Source organism: Artibeus jamaicensis, unplaced genomic scaffold, assembly GCF_021234435.1.
Source record: "Artibeus jamaicensis isolate MK-2021 breed Jamaican fruit bat unplaced genomic scaffold, CSHL_Jam_final contig_468, whole genome shotgun sequence".
NCBI classification, from domain to species: Eukaryota; Metazoa; Chordata; class Mammalia; order Chiroptera; family Phyllostomidae; genus Artibeus; species Artibeus jamaicensis.
This window is the reverse complement of record NW_026521846.1, coordinates 2,157,010-2,178,322: the sequence shown is the minus strand read 5'-3', so window position 1 is coordinate 2,178,322 and position 21,313 is coordinate 2,157,010. Positions and strand designations below refer to the sequence as shown.

Genomic DNA, 21,313 nt, shown 5'->3' with positions numbered 1-21,313 from the left:
CAAAAAACCTCACAAATATGGGGAGATTAAACAACATGCTACTAAAAAAAGACTGTGTCATAGAAGAAATAAAGATGAGGTCAAAAGATATATAGAGACAAATGAAAATAGCAAAACATATCAAAACTTCTGAGATACACTGGAAGTAACAATAGCTAAGTTCATGCCATTATAGGCCTATCTCAAGGAACAAGAGATATCCCAAGTATACAACCTAATGTTACATCTTAAAGAACTAGAGGAAGAAGAACAAAAGCAAGCCAAAGTGAGCAGAAGGGAAATAATAAAAACTAGAGCAGAATTAAATAAAATAGAGAACAAAAAGAATAGACAAAAACATTAATGCAACAAAGAGCTGGTTTTTTTTAAATTAATAAAATGGACAAATCTCTGGCTAAACTCACTAAGGAAAGAAAAAGACAAACAAAATCAGATATGAAAGAAAAGATATTACCAAAGATATTACAGATATACAAAAATCATACCAGAATACTATGAAAGACTATATGCCACCAAATTCAATGACCTAAAAGAAATGGACAAATTCCTAGAGAGTTCTGTCTGGAAAAAGTCCAGCCTTTGTTAATTTAATGAGAACGGTTTGTGTGACATTGATGTAACCTGGTAGTAAAGGAAAGCAGACTGGAATGTGCATGCATAAACAATGACGACTTCACTATAACTAGTTAGTAGGGACAGTACAAGCCACTGAGTGATCATGTGTACTGTGTGGCCATCACATTCAAAATGACTGAGCGAGTACAGCAACGAACTACTTACATCATTTATTCTGCACAAAATTTTGAGTTAAGCTTGAATATTCCTCCATGGAAACTATCTGGATGATTCTGAAGGCTGCGGCTATGGGCAACTGGTGACTGGCAGCTTCATCACAACAATGCACCCACTCACGCATCACATCTACTGCTGAGATTTTTGGCAAAACATCAAATCATCTAGGTAACTCACCCACCTACAGCCCAAATTTGGTGCCCTGGGACTTTTGGCTTTTCCCAAAACTAAAACCACTTTTGAAAGGGAAGAGATTTCAGACTGTTGATGAGATTCAGAAAGATGCGATGGGGTGACTAATGACAAATGGAAGAACTGTGTAAGGTCCCAAGGTACCTACTTTGTTTTTTGTTTTTTTAAATTTTATTTAATGATTTTTCAAGTACAGTTTTCTATCTCCCATCCCAGCCCGCCCCACCCTGTGCTTCCCACTTCCCTCCCATTTCCACCCCCCTTAGTTCTTGTCCTTGTGTCCTTCATACTTGTTCCTCCAAATCCCTCCCCTTTTTTCCCCTTAAATTCCCTTCCCTCTCCCCTCTGGTCACTGTCCCCCTGTTCTCTATTTCAGTGTCTTTTGTTTTTATTCTGCTTGCTTGTTTGTTTCACTGTTTAGCTTCCTGTTAAAGGTGAGATTATATGATATTTGTCTTTCACCACCTGGCCTATTTCACCCAGCATAATGCTTTCCAGTTCCATCCATGTTGTTGCAAAGGGTAGTACTCCTTCTTTCTCTCTGCTGCATAGAATTCCATTGTGTATATGTACCACAATTTTTGGATCCATTCATTTACTGATGGGCACCTAGGTTGCTTCCAACTCTTGGCTATTGTAAATTGTGCTGCTATGAACATTGTGGTGCATAGGTTCTTTGAAATTGATGCTTTAGGATTCTTGGGATATAATCCTAGCAGTGAAATTGCTGGGTCAAAAGGCAGGTTGATTTTTATTTTTCTAAGAAAATTCCATACTGTTTTTCATAATGGTTGTACCAGCCTACAATCCCACCAACAGTGAACTAGGGTCTCCTTTTCCCTACAACCTCTCCAACATTTGTTGTTTGTTGCTTTGTTTATGATAGCCATCCTGACTGGTGTAAAGTGGTATCTCATTGTGGTTTTAATTTGCCTCTCTCTGATAGCTAATGATATTGAGCATCTTTTCATGTGTCTCTGGATCCTCTGTATGTCCTCCTTGGAGAAGTGTCTGTTCAAGTCCTTTGCCCATTATTTTTTAATTGGGTTGGTTGTCTTCTTATAGTGGAGTTGTGTAAGTTCTTTGTATATTTTGGAGATTAAAGCTTTGTCTGTGGTATCGTTGGCAAATATATTTTCCCATACAGTTGGTTGTCTTGCTAATTTAATACTGTTTTCTTTAGCTACACAGAAGCTTTTTATTTTTATGCGATCCCATTTGTTTATTCTTTCCTTTATATTCCTTGCTCTAGGGGACATATCAGTAAATATGCTGCTGTGTGAAATATCTGAGATTTTCCTGCCTATGTTTTCCTCTAGGACTTTAATGGTGTTATGGCTTATATTTAAGACTTTTATCCACCTAGGTACCTACTTTGAAGGGGACTGAGACATCACTGTCCTATATACAATGTTTCTTGTGTGTTGCATCTTTTTCAGTAAGTGTCTCTATTTTTCATATTATAAGGCTGCATACCTTCTAGACAGACCGCATATATAACCTTCCTACACTGAAACACAAAGAACTGAAAAGTCTAAATACACTGATCAACAATAAAAAAATTGAAACAACCATCAAAAACCTCACAAAAAGTAAAAGTCCAGGACAAGATAGCTTCACTAGTGGATTCTATGAAATGTTCAAAGATTTGATACTCAGTCTTCTCAAATTCTTCCAAATAACTGAAGAATAGGCAATACTTTCTAATACATTTTATGAGGCCAATATAAAACTGATACCAAAATACAGCAAGGATAACACAAAAGAAGAAAACTAAAAGCCAATATCTCTGATAAACACATATACAAGAAATCCTAAGCAAAATACTAGCAAATCAAATACAGTAATATATTAAGAAAATTATACAGCATGATCAAGTGGGGTTCATTCCAGGGGTACAAGGATACTCAACATATGCAAACCAATCAATGTAATAAACCACATAAACAAAATAATAAAAATAATATGATCTTATCGATTTATGCAGAAAAAGCACATAATATACAACATCCACTTATGATTAAAACACTCATCAAAGTAGGTATAAAGGAAAATATCTCAACATAATAAAGGCCATATGTGACAAACCCTCAGCCAATATCATATTCAATGGTGAAAAACTGAAGGCTTTTCCTCTAAAATCAGGAATAAGACAAATATATCCACTCTTACCACTTTTATTCAATATACACATAGTTCTGGAAGTCCTAGCCAAAGCAATCAGGCAAGAGAAAGAAATCAAAAGCATTCAAATTAGGAAGGAAAAAGTAAAACTGTCACATTTTGCTGACAACATGATTTTGTATATAGAAAACCCTAAAGACTCCACCAAAACACTATTGGAAACAATTAACAAGTACTGTAATGTTGCAAGATACAAAGTCTATGTGCAAAAATCCACTGCTTTTCTATATACTAACAATGAAACTTTAGAAAAAAAAAGGAAAACAATTTATTTTGCAATTTCAACTAAAAGAATAAAATACCTAGGGATAAATTTAACAAAGGACGTGAAGTGCCTACATACTGAGAACTACAAAGGATTTTTAAGAGAGACTGAAAAAGACACAATGAAATGAAAAGATATTCCATGTTTATGGAAGAATCAACATAGTTACAATGTCCTTATTACCCAAAGCGATATACAAAGTTAATGCAATCCCCATCAAAATCCTAATAACATGTTTTAAAGAAACATAACAAAAAATCATTAGATTTGTACGGAACCAAAAAAAGACCATAAATAGGCAAAGCAATCCACAGAAAAAAGAACAAAGTTAGAGGTGTCACACTCTCTGACTTCAAATTACAATACAGAGCTACAATAAACAAAACACCATGGTACTGGAAGAGAAACAGATGCATAGACCAATGGAAAATAACTCAAAGCCCAAGACTAAATAAACCCACATGTATATGAGGCAAAGGCACTAAAAACATACAATGAAGAAAACAAAGCCTCTTACATAAACGGGGCTCATAAAATTGAAAAGCCACACGCAAACTAATAAAACTAGATTACAGTCTGTCTGTATTTACAAAAATTAAAATGGGCCAAAGACTTCATTGTGAGACATGAAACAATAAATTACATAGAAGAAAACATAGGTATAGACCCCATACTCAGAGAAAATTATGTGAATTTGACCTCAAAGGCAAGGGAAATAAAAGTAACTGAATAGGACTATAACAAACTAAAAAACTTCTGCACAGCAAAAGAAACAGCCAACAAAACAAAAGGCAGCCATCCAAATAGGAGAAGATACTTGCAAGCAACAGCTCGAACTAGAGATTAACATCCAAAATACAGGGATGGGCAAAACCAGGTTTATAACTGTTAAGTACATGAAAGTTTACTCTTATATTTTTAGTTATTAATCACTGTATCATCTTTCATGAAACTGTAAAGCTACTTTTCCCACTCCTGTATATAAAACACTCATACAACTCAATACCAAACAACCCAATTAAAAAAATGAGCAGAGAATCCTGAACAGACACCTCTCCCAAGAAGACATACAAATGCTCAACTTTATTAGCTATTAGGGAAATGCAAATCAAAACTAAAATGAGATACCATCTCACATCTACTAAAATGGCTATTATCAACAAGACAGGTAATAAGTGTTGGAGAGGTTGTACAGAAAAAGTAACCCTCAAACTTCCAGTCAAGGAGGCAGCACAAGCAGACATGGCTCACCTCTTCACACAACCACATCAAAATTACAACTAAAATATAGAAAAACCATCACTCAGAACCATCAGAAATCAACCTGAATAGAAGTGTGACAACTAGAACACATCCATCCAAACTTGTAGGAAGGGAACAATGTGGAACAGGCTGGTTCTACATCCACTTGTGGTGGATAAAAATTCAGGAGATCTATCTTGGGAGCAAGGAGCCCCAGCCCCACACCAGTCCCCCCCAACCCAGGGTTCCAGTGCCAGCAAGATAAGTCTCCACAACTTCTGGCTGCAAAAACCAGCAGGGACTGAGTCAGCAGAAGAAACTTCTAAAGCCCCAAGCAGTTCCTCTTAAAGAATCCACACATGGCCTCACCTACTCAGATTTCCTCTCTGAGCTCTGGTACTGGGTTGTCAGCTTGGAATGCACCAGTGGCAAGCTGGGAGACACTGAGGTATCTGGCATAAAGGTAAGCAGAGGCCACTGGCCCTTTTCTGGCACCTCCCCCCACAGAACCATGGAACCAGCTAGCTGGTGACATATTTGATGCTCCATCAACCTAACTAACACTATTTACTCACCTGGGAGATCCCCAGAGACTCTGTTCCACCCAACTTACAGGCCCACCCAAGCTGCTCTTGCATATGATTTGTTGGTCTCGGCTCAAGCTGCACAACTTCCAAAATCCTCTCAAACAAGCAACAGCTGGCCTCAGTGAGCCCCAAACCTAGAACCATGAGCAGCCAGCAGCCAGCCTCCAAGCCCAGCAGAAGTAGCAGTCATCTGAGACTGCTTTAGAGCTCAAGCAAGGTAACCCTGGGCAAAACACAAGTGGGTACTGACCTTGGCCTGCACCACCTGGGAAACCTCAGGGTCAGCACACTCAGTGGAGAGCTACAGACCACGTTAGAGCACCACCACCCTACCCCTGCACAACTTATCCTCTGTGGAGGGGAGAAGTTGATGGTAAGTGGTCACAGCCAATCATTGTAACCAACTGCCCTGGGTAAATCCCTCCCATTAATCTGCCAAAAGCAGCCACAGCTCAATTACAAGAGGAAGGTACACTCAGCCCACAAGAAGGGTGTACCTTGAAAACTCAGTTTAGGTGATAGGGGAGGCTGTGCCCCTGATCCCTATAGGACACATACTACACTGGACCACATACCAAGACACGGAGTTAATGCATTCTACCTAATACATAGAAATGAACAAAGGAGGCTGCCAAAATGAGGAGACATAAAAACAGGGCCCACCCTGGCTGGTGTGGTTCAGTGTATTGAGTGCAGGCCTGCAAACCAATGGTCTCTGGTTCCATTCCCATCTGGATGCATTCCTGGGTTGCAGGCCAGGTCCCTGGATGTGGGCATGTGAGAGGCAACCACACACTGATGTTTCTCCCCCTCCCTTTCTCCTTCACTTCCCTTCTCTCTAAAAATAAATAGGTTTGGGGGAAAGAGGGCAGTAAGATAGGTGGGAGTGGGATCCACTTCCCCTGAGCCTGGATGGAACACCTAGCCGACCTTCTGAGGAACAAAGTGAACAGCCATTGGTATCCCAGCTTATATGAAGATTGGAGGCCAAAACTGTAGAAGACATTGAAAAATCACATGGTAAGGAGAGTGCTTTGGGACAATAAGGTCCCTGAGACCAGCACGGTGACCACGGTGGCTGAAGGCTCAGGCCCAGTGCCTGCTGGGTCTGCCACAGGATTCTTGGGAGAGAGCCAGATCAACAGCTCCCTCCCCTGCCAAACAAGGTTTGAGCACAACCAGGAGGGACCTGGACGCTCTAAGTCCAAGGGTGGGAGGGCGTGGGGAAATTAAGAATGAAGTGGCAAACATACAGGGGCGGTATGCACCCACTGAGACTGTGGACACCGTCTGGGAAGAGTTGGGCCAGATCAGACCCTGACCTGGAAAGTCCCTGGTCTGGTTGGAGAGTTGGGCTGCATGAAAGGCCAGGCATTTGTTTAGAGTGGAAGGCTTCAATAGGAGGAATTTTTCAAAAAGAAAAAGAAAACAGAGGCACTCATGGGCTGTTCAGGGAATTCTCCCATTGTAACCCTGCCTCTCAAGCCCCTACACATGCCTGGCCCCAGGGGCAAGGGTACCCATCCAAGCCCAGAAGCACAGTGGAGTACCACAGACCCAGCTGCACCCCAACCATGCCTGGGCAGCGGAGGCCAATGCATGCTCGACAACACTGCCCCATGACTGTGCTCCCTCCCGCTGCAACAGCAGAGGCCGATTGTTCATGCCTGCAGTCCCTGGAGTGGAACAAGTCTTACCCTGCTGCCCTGTCCACCTCTTGTTGCTACAGTAGCAGCAGCAACAGAGGCCATGCACACCATAACCCACAGTCCAGCAAATGCCAAACCTACGCCCAGAATCAGAGGCCCGATTACCATACCCACACATGCAAGGAGCCCCAGGACTGCGCACACCTAACCCCTCGGCCCACTTGATGGCCCAGCGGCTGCCCATCCCACCCCAGCAGAGCAGGCTCAGCACTCATGCCCACAGCCTGGGGACGGAGCGTGCCTGACCCCACCATCTACAGGCAACTTGTGCTGCACCCCACCACCCCAGGTGCAGCAACAGAGGAAGCACCTGCCCATGTCTGCCAGGGAAGCCACAGTAGCACCCCTGCCCTGCAGGGCCAACCTGCTCTCTAATAGGAAGGCAGAGATGCCTCCAAAGAGAAAGCTGCAGGGCTCAGGGAGTCAGCAATACCCAGAAAGACTAAACTCAGTGTATGTGTGTGTGTGTGTGTGGGGGGGGGGGGGGGGCTGAACTACCCTCAATAGACTCTGAGAGTCCCTAGCATCTAGGACAGAAAAGAGCTAGAAGGTGGTGCATTAGTTGCCCCTAACTGGTGCACCTCAAGGACAGCGCAACTGGTGGACTGAAGGTATAGGCCAGGTACAAAAGGGCATTGGGAGTCTGGCAGCAAACTGAGGAACTGGGCTGGAGGCTTGGCAACTGCAAAGAGTGCACCTCAGACCTGGCCCCCATTCCCATAAAACCACAGAAGGGAGAAAAGCAAAACCAATCCTCGCTCGGCCTGCTGCAGCCAGGGAGACCAGCAGAACTGACTTGGCTTCTTTAAACCCAGCAGTTTAAAGGCTTTTATTTTTAATTCTTTCTTCCTTCTTTTTAAAAACATTTTTAAAAAAATTCCCACAAGTTAGACAATAAAACCTGGAGCTGTGAAAGGATCACTGTTAAACCCAAAGAGGGGTCATCCCAACAACTGAGACAGTGAGAAAAATTTCACTTTGTTACTCCAGAGAACTTGATAGTTATTGAGTATTTGTATTATTATTATTTTTCATGATTTTTACATCTTTTTTTAATGTTTTTTTAAATTTCTCTTCTTTTCGTTTAGTCTTCTTCATTTGGTTTGTTAAATTGCATTGTTTGACTGGTTTCCCTCATTCTCTCTGAGTGGATTTTTAATTTTCCATCTTTCATTTCACTTGTGTTCCAACAGCACACTACTCTAGGTCCTGTACTTCCTATTCTTGTTATTATGATCACACACATTCTGTCATATGATTATTGCTCCATTACCAATGTAAATAATTGCTTTTCCATACAATTGTAAATACTACACAGCTCCCCACCAGATCTTAGCTAACTTCATGGTTTCCAGAACTTGATTACTGTTGTGGTTAATTCTGTTCTCACGCACACCACACCTATTTTCTCTCCTTTACTCTCACTTTGCCTCATAATCTGACCTCTCACTATCTCAATGCTTTCTAGATCCAACTCACAATCCCTCCAAACCCTAACAAGAGTCTTACCTTTTTTCCACCCCTTCTAAAAAAGTGGCTAGTTGGGCGAAACATCACTTTTAACACTACAGCTATGCAAAGGATCTCCTATCTCTTCTCTAAAGGTTGATACTTTAAATACCACAGAATACACTCCTGCTGTCTTACACCATTTTGCCTTCCCCCTCGAAGTGATCACAAAAAAAGTAGGTGGGAGCTGTGAACACCAGTATATCTACTGGAAAAGGAAACTCACCATCAAAGGAACTAGAAACAGATAACAATGGAAGAAGGTGAACGAGGGAGCAGAAGCCACAGTAACCTCCACCCAGGACCTATCTGGAAATACAACTAAATAGTGAGGAAATTATCCAGAACAAACAACTGAACAACAGCAAGAGAGAAGCCCCAAAACCTCAAATAGACAGAAGAACCAGCTTCAACACAACCTGTCCACATATGCACAGAATAGTACAATATGTGGTGGACGGAGGGACCCTCAACCAGCTGGAAGAAAGTACCCACCAAAGAAAGACCTAACAACAATCAAAACCCAAAGACACGGAGCCAACATAAACTTCAGCCCAAGACCAGTGAATTCAGGAGATCGAGCAGATTGCACCACTGAATCTCACAGATCTCATACTATAGAATTTCAACCATAAACCCAGATAGTCAAGAGATCAATTTAAGCAGCAGAAGCTAACAAGAACCATCTCACGAACAATAAGAAGACAAGGAAACAAACATGTATCTAAAGAAAAGGAGGCCTCAGAAAGAATGCTAAGTGAAATAGAGACAAGTCAACTATCAGATATTGAGTTCAAAGCAATGGCTGTAACAAAGCTCAATGAGCTCACAGAGAATTACAAAAACTACAGGGAAACTACAATGAACTCAATGCAAATTATAGCAACATGAAAAAGGAAATAGAAACTATCAACAAGGGCCAAGAGGAAATGAAGAATATAATTTCTGATTTTAGGGACACAGAAGAAGGAATCAAAAGCAGGCTAGATGAAGCAAAGGATCGAGATCAGCAAGCTAGAAGAAAAAGTAGAAAAAAAACACCCAGAAAGAGCAAGAAAAAGAAAAGAGACTCAGAAAGAAAGAAGAATGGTTAAGAGAAATGTAGGACAACATGAAAGGTAATAATATGTGTATAACAGGGACATCAGAAGAAGAAAAGAAGGGATAAAAGACCTGCTTGAAAAAGTAATGATGGAAAACTTCCCTAATTTGACAAGAGAAAAAGTCACACAAATCCAGGAAACACAGAGAGTCCCCATTAAGAGGAACCCAAAGAGGCCCACTTCAAGACACATCAGAATTAAAATGGCAAAATTCCAAGACAAAGAGAGAATCTTAAAGGCAGCAAGGGAGAAACAGGAAGTAACATAGAGGAAGCCCCAATAAGGTTAGCAGCTAACTTTTCAATGGAAACACTCCAAGCCAAAGGGAATGGCAAGAAATACTCTGAGTAATGAAAACCAAGTGCTTGAAACTGAGATTACTATGTCCAGCAAGACTCTCAACTAAAATCGAAAGCAAAATAAGGAGTTTCCAGGACTAAAGAATTCTCAAAGAATATCTTCTTCAAACCAGCTCTTCAAAAGATACTAACAGGTCTGCTTCAAGAAAAGGCAGAAAACCACAGGTATGAAAAAGTGGCAATGAATAAGTACCTATCAATAATAACCTTAAACATAAATGAATTAAATGCTCCAATGAAAAGACACAGAATAACTGACTAGATAAAAATCATGAGCCACACATATGCTGCCTCCAAGACACCGACCTCAGAACAAAACACCTACACAGACTGAAACTGAAGGGCTGGAAACAAATATTCCAAGCAAATGGACAGGAAAAAAAAAATCTGGGGTAGCAATACTCATATCAGACAAAATAGACTTAAACAAAAAAGAGCCATAAAAAGAGACCCAAAAGGACATGTCATAATACTCAAGAGAAGAATCCATCAAGAAAACATAAACATTATATATATATATACATCTAACATAGGAGCATCCAAATGCATAAAGAAAATCTTGGAGGATGCCAAGAAACCTATTGACAGCAACACAATTATAGTAGGGGATTTCATCACCCCACTATCAAAAATGGACAGATCTTCCAAACAAAATATCAACAAAGATATTGTGGCACTGAACAATGCCCTAGATAAAATGGACTGAAATGATATACACAGAGCCTTTCATTCCAAAGAAGCTAAATACACATTCTTTTCAAATGTACACGAAATATTTTCAAATACAGACTACATGATAGGACACAAAACAAGCCTCAAAAAATTCAAGAAATATGAAATCATATCATGCATTCTCTGACTAAAAGGTACTGAAACTAAAAACCAAACTCAAGGAAAAAAACCCAAAACACTCAAACTCATGAATTTGAATAGCATGCTATTACAAAATGAATGAGTTAAGAATGAGATTAAGAAAGAAACCAAAGAGTTTCTGGAAACAAATTAAAATGAACTCACAACAATCCAAAACTTATGGGACACAGAGAAGGCAGTCCTGAGAGGGAAGTTCATAGCAATACAGGCCTACCTAAAAAAGATAGAAACATTTCAAACCAACAACCTAACCCTACACCTACAAACAACCTAACCCTACACCTACAAGAACTCAAGGAACAACAACAAAGACAGCCCAGAGATAGTAGAAGAAATAACCAAAATCAGAGCAGAATTAAAGGACAAAGAGACTAAAAGCACAATTCTAAAACATCAATAAAGCCAGGAGCTGGTTCTTTGAAATGATAAACAAAATTCACAAGCCTTTAAGCAGACTCATCAAGAAAAAGAGAAAAGACCCAAATAAAAACAATCAGAAATGAAAGAGGAGAGATTACAACTGATAACACTTTCTTACAATACAAAGAATTATAAGAAATTATGAAGAACTATATACCAAGAAATTTGAAAACCTAGGTAAAATAGACAAATTTCAAGAAGAATATAATCTTGCAAAACTGAATGAAGAACAAGCAGAAAGCCTGAATAGATCAGTAACAGGTAATAAAATTGAACCAGTAATCAAAAAGCTTCTGACATATAAAAGCCTTAAGACCTGTTTCACAAGAGAATTTACCAAAGCATTTAAGGAAGAGCTATTCCCTATCCTTCAGAGATTATTCAAAAAAATTCAAGAAGATAGAAGACTCCCAAACTCTTTTTATGAAGCCAGCATCATCCTAATTCCAAAACCAGATAGACACAACAAAGAAAGAAAACTTCAACTACTTCCGCCAAGATGGAGGCATAGGTGGAGACTCCCTGCTTTCTCACACAACCAAGTTTAGAGACAACAAAATATTAGCAACAGAAAACACAGCCAGAACACAGAAAACTGAACTTTTCGGAAGTCCGATAACAACGAATTCTTCAGCCTGACTGATAAGAGGGGTGAAACCAGCAGCTGGTGGAGCGGGGTTGCACAGGAAAACTGGGTCAGACAGACTCAGATGCCCAGATCCCAGGCATAGGGTTGCAAAGGGCCAACCCAGTGAGCGACCAGCGGACCCAGCGAGGGTGAAGGGCAGTGGGTTGACTGTGCTGGCACATTCCTGCACAGACAGACCAGCGAGGAAGTGGGCAGTGAGACGGCCCTAGCAGGTCCCAGCCACGGGAGGCAGCAGAGATGGCCGCCATTTCCCGGCTCTGACCCTGCCTCCACATACGGCGTCACAACTGAGCGACCCGCCCTGGAGGCCCCGCCCTGCCCCTAAGGCTCCGCTCCTCATACTTAATGGGCACGAAAAGACCAAAGATGGCCTAAGAAGATCTCAAACCCCTAGAGCCCATAAATCTAAGTGACGAAGAAATAGCAAACTTTCAGATGCACAGTGCAAAACACTGGTGATCAGGACGCTCACAGAACTGGTTGATTTTAGTCACAAATTAGAGGAACATATGAAGGCTAAACTAATTGAAATGAATGGAAATGCACGGGAAATAAATAGTAATGGAAAGGAAACTGGGACTCAACTCAAAGGAGTGGACCAGAAGGAGGAAAAAAATGACCAAACAGAAAAGAATGAAGAAACAGGAATTCAAAAAAATGAGGAGAGACTCAGGAACCTCCAGGACATCTTTAAACACTCGAACATCCTAATTATAGGGGTACCAGACAGGGGAAAGGAACAGCCACAAGTGGAAAACTTACTTGAACAAATCATAAAGGAGAATTTCCCCAATCTGGCAAAGGAAATAGACTTCCAGGAAATCCAGGAAGCTCAGAGAGTCCCAAACAAGTTGGACCCAAGAAGGAACACACCAAGGCACATCATCATTACATTAGCCAAGATTAAAATGAAAGAGAGAATCCTAGAAGCAGCAAGAGATAAAGGGACAGTCACCTACAAAGGAGTCCCCATCAGACTGTCAGCTGATTTCTCAAAAGAGAACTTACAGGCAAGAAGGGGCTGGAAAGAAGTATTCCAACTCATGAAATCCAAAGACCTACAACCAAGATTGATCTATCCAGCAAAGCTTTCATTTAGAATGGAAGGACAGATAATGTGCTTCTCAGATAAGGTCAAATTCAAGGAGTTCATCATCACCAAGCCCTTATTATATGAAATGTTAAAGGGACTTATCTAAGAAAAAGATAAAAAATATGAACAGTGAAAGGACAGCAAACTCACAGTTATTAACAACCACATCTAAAACAAAAGCAATTTAAAAGGACAGCTAGATCAGGAGTGGAACCATAGAAATGAAGATCACATGGAGGGTTAGCAACAGGGGAGTGGGAGAAGGAGAAGGGGAGAGAAGGTACAGAAAATAAGTAGCATAGACGGTAGGTAGAAAATAGGGGAGGGCAAGAATAGTATGGGAAATATAGAATCCAAAGAACTTGAGACACATGGTCATAAACTAAAGGGGGGGAATGGTAGGGGTGGAGCTGTGCAGGGTGGAGGGGAATGAAGGGGGGAATAGAACAACTGTAATGGCATAATCAATAAAACAAATATTAAAAAAACAGAAAGAAAGAAAACTTCAAGCCAGTATTGCTGATGAACACAGACACCATAATCCTCAACAAAATATTGGCAAACCACACCCAGCACTACATTAAAAGGATGATGAAACATGACCAAGTGGGATTCATCCCAGGGATGCAAGGATGGTACAATATTCACAAATCATTAAATGCAATATATCACATACACAAAATGAAATACAAAAATCACATTATCATAATTAATAGATATGGAAAAAGCATTTGATAAGGTACAGCACTATTTGTGATAAAAACACTCTGCGAAGTAGAAATATAGGAACATAACATAACAAAGGCCATATATGAGAGACCTAAAGACAACATCATACTCAATAGGCAAAAACTAAAATCTTTTTCACCAAGATCACAAACAAGACAAGGATGCTCACTTTCACCACTTCTATTCAACATTGTATTGGAAGTCCTAGGAACAGCAATAAGACAAGAAAAAGAAATAAAAGGCACCCAAATTGAAAAGAAGGAAGCAAAACTGTAATTGTTTGCAGATGACATGATAGTTTATATAGAAAATCCTACAGATTCCACAAAAAAACCACTCAACCTAATAAGTGAATTTGGCAAAAGAGCAGGATACAAAGTCAATATTCAGAAATCAAAGGCATTTTTGTATATCATCAATGAAATAAGACAAACAGAAATCAGGAAAAAAAAAACATTTGATAAAGCAACAAGAAAAATATGGTACCTAGGAATAAACCTAACCAAGGAGGTAAAAACTTACACTCAAAACCTATACAACACTGAAGAAAGAAATTAAGGAAGATACAAACAAATGGAAACACATACTGTGTTCATGGATCAGAAGAATTAACATCATCAAAATGTCCATATTATCCAAAGTGATTTACAGATTCAATGCAATCCCTATTAAAGTACCCATGACATATTTCAAAGATATGTAACAAATATTTCAAAAATTTATATGGAACCATACAGGACTCTGAATAGCTGTAGCAATTTTGAGAAAAACAAGGTAGGAGGGATTGTACCTGATATCAAACTGTATTATAAAGCCACTGTCAACAATACAGCCTGATAATGGCGTAAGAACAGGCACATATACCAATAAAACAGAATAGAGAGCGCAGAAATAAACCTAGTCTCTTGGTCAATTAATATTTGATGAAGAACGAAGAAGCAAAAAATGGAGTAAAAATAGCCTCTTCAACAAATGGTACTGGGAGATCTGGACAGCTGCATGCAAAAAAATGAAACTCGAAAACCAACTTACACCATACACAAAAACAAATTCAAGGTAGATAAAAGACTTTAATGCAAGTCATGACACCATAAAAGTCCTAGAGAAAATCATCAGCTGGAAAATCTCAGACAGTCCACACAGCAACATCTTCAATGATATGTCTCCTAAAGCAAGGAACATAAAGGGAAGAATAAACAAATGGGACATCATCAAATTAAAAAAGCTTGTGCATGGCTAAAGAAGACAGCATTGAAATGAAAAGAGAACTATATGGGAAAACTTGTTTGCCAATGATACCTCGGACAAGGATTTGATCTCCAAAATATATAAAAAACTCACAGAACTCCACTCCAGGAAGACAAAAAACCCAATTAAAAAATGGAACAAAGACTTGAACAGACACTTCTCCAAGGAGGAGACAGAAAGAGCCCAGAGACAGATGAAAAGATACTCAGCATCACACAGATGCGAATTAAAACCACAATGAGATACCACTTCGCACAGGTCAGAATGGCCATCATAAACAAATCAACAAACAACTGTCGCAGAGGATGTGGAGAAAAGATACCCTAGTGCACTATTCATGGGAATTGGAGACTGGTACAGCTACTGTGGAAAATAGTATGGAATTTCCTCAGAAAACTAAAAATGGAACTTCCTTTTGACCTGAGTATTCCGCTGCTAGGATTATATCCTATGAACCCTGAAACACCAATCCAAAATAACCTATGAACCCCAATGTTCATAGTAGCACAATCGCAACAGCCAAGTGCTGGAGGCAACCTAAGTGCCCATCAGTAAATGAATGAAAAAACTATGGTACATTAACACAATGGAATTCTATGCAGCAGAGAAAAAGCAGGAGCTCCTACCCTTTATGACAGCATGGATGGAACTGGAGAGCATTATGCTAAGTGAAATAAGCCAAGCAATAAGGGGTAAATACCATATGATCTCACCTTTAACTGGAACATAACCAACAAAAGAAAAAAGCAAACAAATATAACCAGAGACACTGAAGTGAAGAACAATCTGACAGTAATCGGGGGGAGGAGGGATGAAGGTAATGGGGAGAACGGTTTTCAGGAACAAGTATAAAGGACAGATGGACAAAACCAAGGGAGAGAGTGAAAGCGAGGGAGGGACGGAAGGAGGGAGGTTTGACTGGGGTTGGGGAGGAATCATGTGGGGAAAATGCAGAGAAGTGTAACTGAACAATAATAAAATAATTTTTCTTAAAAAGGTAAAGACATCTAAATTAAATTCAAGGAAAATTGTTAAGTATGCAATCAATGTTTAATTAAGAATTGCAAGTTTCCATTAACCTTATCTTCACTCCTGTCTTAAATTTAGATTTTAACTAATACGTTTTTTTAAACTTTACTTTTATCTTAAAAAGTTACTTTAGCATTTACTACATAAATCTGATGCCAAACGAGAACACTATGAATAGTTTTCATTTGGATGTATTTAAAAACAAATTCTCTTTCATTTTCATGTTTAAGAAAATGATAAGATAGATAAATAAATAAATAAATAAAATCCTTTTTTTTGAGGCCCTGGCCCACAACCCATGCATATGCCATGACTGTGAATTGAACCAGCGATCCTTTGGTTCACAGGTCCACACTCAATCCACTGAGCCACACCAGCCAGGGCATAAATAAAAATCTTACAAAGAAAAAAAAAAGAAAGAAAAGAAATATGGCCCAGATGAAACAGCAAATCAGAACTCCAGAAAAAGAGCTAAACAAAAAGGAAATAAGCAACCTGTCAGATGCACATTTCAAAACACTGGTTATAAGGATGCTCTTAGTGAGGACCCAACAGCATAAAAAAGATCCAGTCAGAAACAAAGGATACACTAATTAATATAAAAAACATCCCTGGCTGGTATAGGTGAGTGGATTGAGCACGGGCCTGCAAACCAAACAACCACGGTTCAATTCCCAGTTAGGGCACATGCCTGGGTTGCAGAGGACACAAGAGAGACAACCATACATTGATATTTCTCTCCCCCTCTCTTTCCCTTCCCCTCTAAAGATAAATAAATAAAATCTTGAAAGAAAGAAAGAAAGAAAGAGAACAAGTTAGAGGGAAACACCAGTAGAGTGGCTAACGCTAGAATCAAATCAAGATTTGGAACATAAAAAGCAAAAAGCAACCAATGAGAACAACAAGAAAAAAAAAGATTCCGAAAAAAATCAGTATAGTGTAAGCAGCCTCTGGGACAACTTCAAGAGGTCCAGCTTTCACATCATAGGGGTACAGAAGGAAAAGAGAAAGAACAAGAAATTGAAAATCTATTTGAAAAAATAATGAAAGAAAACTTCCCTAATTTAATGAAGAAAATAGACGTGCAAGTCCGGGAAGCATAGAAAGTCCCAAACAAGATGGATGCAAAAAAGGCCCACTCCAAGACAAATCATAATTAAAATGCCAAAGGTTAAAGGTAAAGAATCTTAAAAGCAGCAAAAGAAAAGCAGATAATAACTACAAAGGAGTTCCTATAAGACTGCCAGTTGATTTCTCAAAAAAATTTTGCAGGCTAGAAAGGACTGGCAAGAAATAGTCATGAAAAGCATGAACCTACAGCCAAGATTGCTATATCCAGCAATGCTATCTTTTAGAATCAAAGGGTAGATGTCTATGCTTCCCAGACAAGAAAAAAACTAAAGGAGTTCATCATCACCAAACCATTACTACATGAAATGTTAAAGGGACTTATTTAAGAAAAAGAAGAAAATCAAGACTATAAACAATAAAATGGCAAAAATACTACCTATCAACAATTGAATCAAAAAAACAAACTAAGCAAACAAGAAGAACAGAGACAGAATTATGGATACAGAGAATGTTTTGACGGTTGCCAGATGGTAGGGGTGTGTGGGGGAATGGGTGAAGTGGTGAGATTAAAAAGTACAAATAGTTGTAGCTCAATGGATTGAGTGAGGGCCTGTGAACCGGAGTATCGTGGTTCTATTCCCAGTCAGGGCACATGCCTGGGTTGCAGGCCAGTTCCCAGCAGGGGACACAGGAGAGGCAACCATACATTGATATTTCTCTCCCTCTATCCTTCCCTTCCCCTCTAAAGATAAATAAATAAAATCTTTTAAAAAAAGTACAAATAGGTAATCACAGAAGAGCCATGGGGAATGGGGATATAAGAGACAGTATAGGAAATGGAGTAACCAAAGAACTTACACACATGAACCATAGATATAAATAATGGTGTGAGGATTATCTGAGAAGTGGTGGGTGCTCAGTGGTGGAGGGAAAAGAGGAAAAAAATCAGGACAACTGTAACAGCATAATCAATAAAATTCAATTAAAAAATAAAAGTTTACTTCAATGTAAAAAAAAAAAGGTTAAGCAACCCTCATTCACCAATGGTAGGAATGTAAACTGGTAGGTACAGCCGCTATGGAAAAGAGTGTGTAGGTTTCTCAAAAAACTAAGAATAGTAACCATATGACCCAGCAACTTCTCTCCTGGGTATCTATCTAAAAAATTTAAAAACATTTATTCACAACAAAAAAATGCACCCCTAAATTCACTGCAGCATTACTAATGGTGGCCAATACATGGAAACAACCAAAGGCCAAGAGACAGAAACAACCAAAGTGTCCTTTGACAAATAACTGGATAAAGATGTGATACATATATACTATGGAATACTACTCAGCTATAAGAAAAGATACATAAATAAAAATAAATAAGATATGGCCATTTCCAAAAAAAATGGAAGGTTCTTGAGAATATCATGCTAAACCAAATAAGTATGACAGAAAAATTAAGAACCATATGATTTCACTCATATATGGGATATTAAACTGAAAGCAACAAATAAACAAACAAGAAAAGCGAAAACTCATAGACACAGAGAATAGAGAATAGTGTGTTTACCAGAAGGAAGTGGGGTGGGGGTTAATAAAGGATAAACGGGGACAAATATATGGTGCAGAAGATTTGATTTGGGCATATACACAATGAAATATACAGATGATGTATTATAAAATTGTACATGTGAAACCTATATAATCTTATTAACCAACCTTACCCCCTAAACTTAATGAAAAAAAAAATAACATAAAGAAGAACGTGGAGTCAGTTAAAAAACTAACAGAATCAAGGGACAAGACCTACCATCTGAGGGAGTTTTCCCTTCCTTCTTCTCTTTCAATGTCTTCTGAGGTTTTGCTCCAGGAGATAGACCTTTAAAAAGTCACAGATTTTACCACACTCATATGTTTAGTATTTATATTTTACATATATGTGTCTGCCATTCTCATGAGTAGAGGTCATTTTTCCTAAGCTCAGAGGAAGCTATTCACCTTTGTGTCTCAGCTCCACCTGAGTACTTCAATCAGTGCTTTACCATATCAGACACTCAAAAGTGCCTCTTTTTAAGCAAAAAGTTTCAATTTATATACCAGGGTCATGTGTATATCAGGGTTGTGTCTGCTTACAGAATAATCCTGATATATTTCCACTCTGTTAAATCATATTCCACTCTGTAGAATACATTGTACAGTATGTTTTCATGTAGTCAAGATATAGGAGTAAATACTGCGCCAGTGATTCTTAATCTGGCTTACCCCATGCTTCTCTGAAGTATCCATTAATTCCCTGAAATTGCATATACAATGTTATATAAATGTATAAATGTGCATTTTGTGGGGGACTCCACAGTGTTCAATTATCAGTCTATAAACCAAAAAAGGAAAAAAAAATACAACATAAGTCTCTCATGCCTGAGTAAAATTAAACAGGGAACTTGCCCACAAGGAAGCCCAGCAGGGTCCTGCACTTCCCCACCACCACAGCGTTAACTTATTTTAGGGGGCAGGAGGTGTACCTCTGTGTTCCTCTCCCATCTGCCTTGTGGCATCCCCTTTGATCCGAGCAGCCAGCTCATCAGCAAAGGTTGTGGGTTTTCTCTACAGGCAGAAGAGACCAAATCACTTTTTGCAACATATGAACTAGTACAGTTTACTTTTGAATACCTTACCAAATTTTGCAAATAATTATACAGAAATTGAAATGAGAAAACGGGGTTTAACTAAATGAGTTTAAACATACCCTCCCTATATACAGATCACCTGAGAAACAGGATTCAGTGTTCCTCTGAAGGCAGATGCTTCATGTTTTATTTTATTTTTTTAGATTTCAAAGAGCTAGATAAGAAAACTGTCATGAAGTCCTTGGGGTCAGGGAAGGAGGAGGAGTATTAAAGGTCTTAAAATTCTAAAACTGACTGAATATATTTTGAATCATCTGACTTGTAAAATTCAAACATTTGAAAGAGAAGAATTGACACGTGAAAAGCAACTTGGAATGCTCAACCATTAGTTTTAAAAGTAAACGAAAATACAAATATAATATAAAACAATTACAGTTATAAATAACAATAACAATGAGTTTTAGGTGCCACTTCTATACTTAGCCAAGAGATGGCAACTATGTTGTTTCTTACAGGTCTAGTATTTTCTTCAATGTCCTCAATATCTTCCTCCTCCTTCTCAGAGTCAGCGAAAATGTCACAACCATCATCATCCTCTTCTTCATCACTCATTTGCTCAGTGTGCTGAGTATAAACCACCAGATTAGAACTGTTAGATAAGATCAAGCTAAAAAAGAAATACTGCTACTTAGCCTTTAGGCAAAATGGTAACTGTTAAATGCAGCAAAAGTTATGAAGCAGTACATATGTCAGGACAAATAATATACAAATTTATTTTTAGCACAAGAATATAACAGCAAAATGAAATACTAAAAACATCCATACTACAGAAATGATTAAACTAAATAAGTATCATCTTATCTTAATAAGAATACTAATAGTTTAAAAAATAATCTATAACAATTGAAGAGATATCCAAGGCATCGAGTGAAAAAACTGAATGATAAACCCAGTATGATACTCTGCACCCCCCTCATCCCTACATTATCTCCACAGGCACAGATATACTTGTAAAAACAAAGAAAAACACTTGGACATGCATACTCATAGATCGTAACACCAATTACCTCTGGAGAGTGTGAAAAGATGGAAGACTGATGGCTGAAACTCTGCATCAGACTATGCTAAACTCTTTAGAACTCTGAGGTTAGCTATGGTACACAAATCCAGTCTATCTTTAACAACACAAACAAATGATTAACCCAGTGCTTTTAATCACTATACTGTTTTGTTTGAAAAACTGAATTTACAGATCTTAATAGTAAATTCCACAAAAAAAAATGTGGCTTAATCATTAAAATTATAGAGACTAGCCACATTTATGAATTCAATTGGGAAAATACAAATACCAACCAGAAAGTAATAAATGCTTCATTTGACACTTGAAAACTTATATGAAAAATATTTCTCAATTAAGAAACAAATGCAAACTGGGACAATCTCTATATATGGCTATACATATATTATGGTAACAAAAATCATAATCCCAGTGCTGAGGAGATTGCAGAAAAATTGTTATGCGGGATCTGTAATCTGGAATGTCCATAAACAGCCTTTACTATAATTCTATACCACTTATGCCTAAGGAAACAGTTCGCATAAGCAAATGACTTTTATGTATGAAAATACCGAATACATCATT

The 21,313-nt window shown here is 38.7% G+C and overlaps 1 protein-coding gene across 10 annotated transcripts in view; it reads right to left on the bottom strand.

Annotated features, from left to right (window-relative positions):
• The window catches only part of LOC119047664 (WASH complex subunit 2A), a 79,799-nt gene that overhangs the window by 40,471 nt on the left and 18,015 nt on the right, over nucleotides 1-21,313 (bottom strand). For all 10 annotated transcript variants that reach the window (XM_053667373.1, XM_053667376.1, XM_053667379.1 and 7 more), the window contains exons 9-11: nucleotides 20,185-20,295; nucleotides 19,567-19,648; nucleotides 18,855-18,923 (exon numbers count right to left, since the gene is read on the bottom strand). In XM_053667373.1, the coding sequence (XP_053523348.1) occupies nucleotides 18,855-18,923; nucleotides 19,567-19,648; nucleotides 20,185-20,295 (262 nt within the window). The remainder of the gene's footprint in view (nucleotides 1-18,854; nucleotides 18,924-19,566; nucleotides 19,649-20,184; nucleotides 20,296-21,313) is intronic.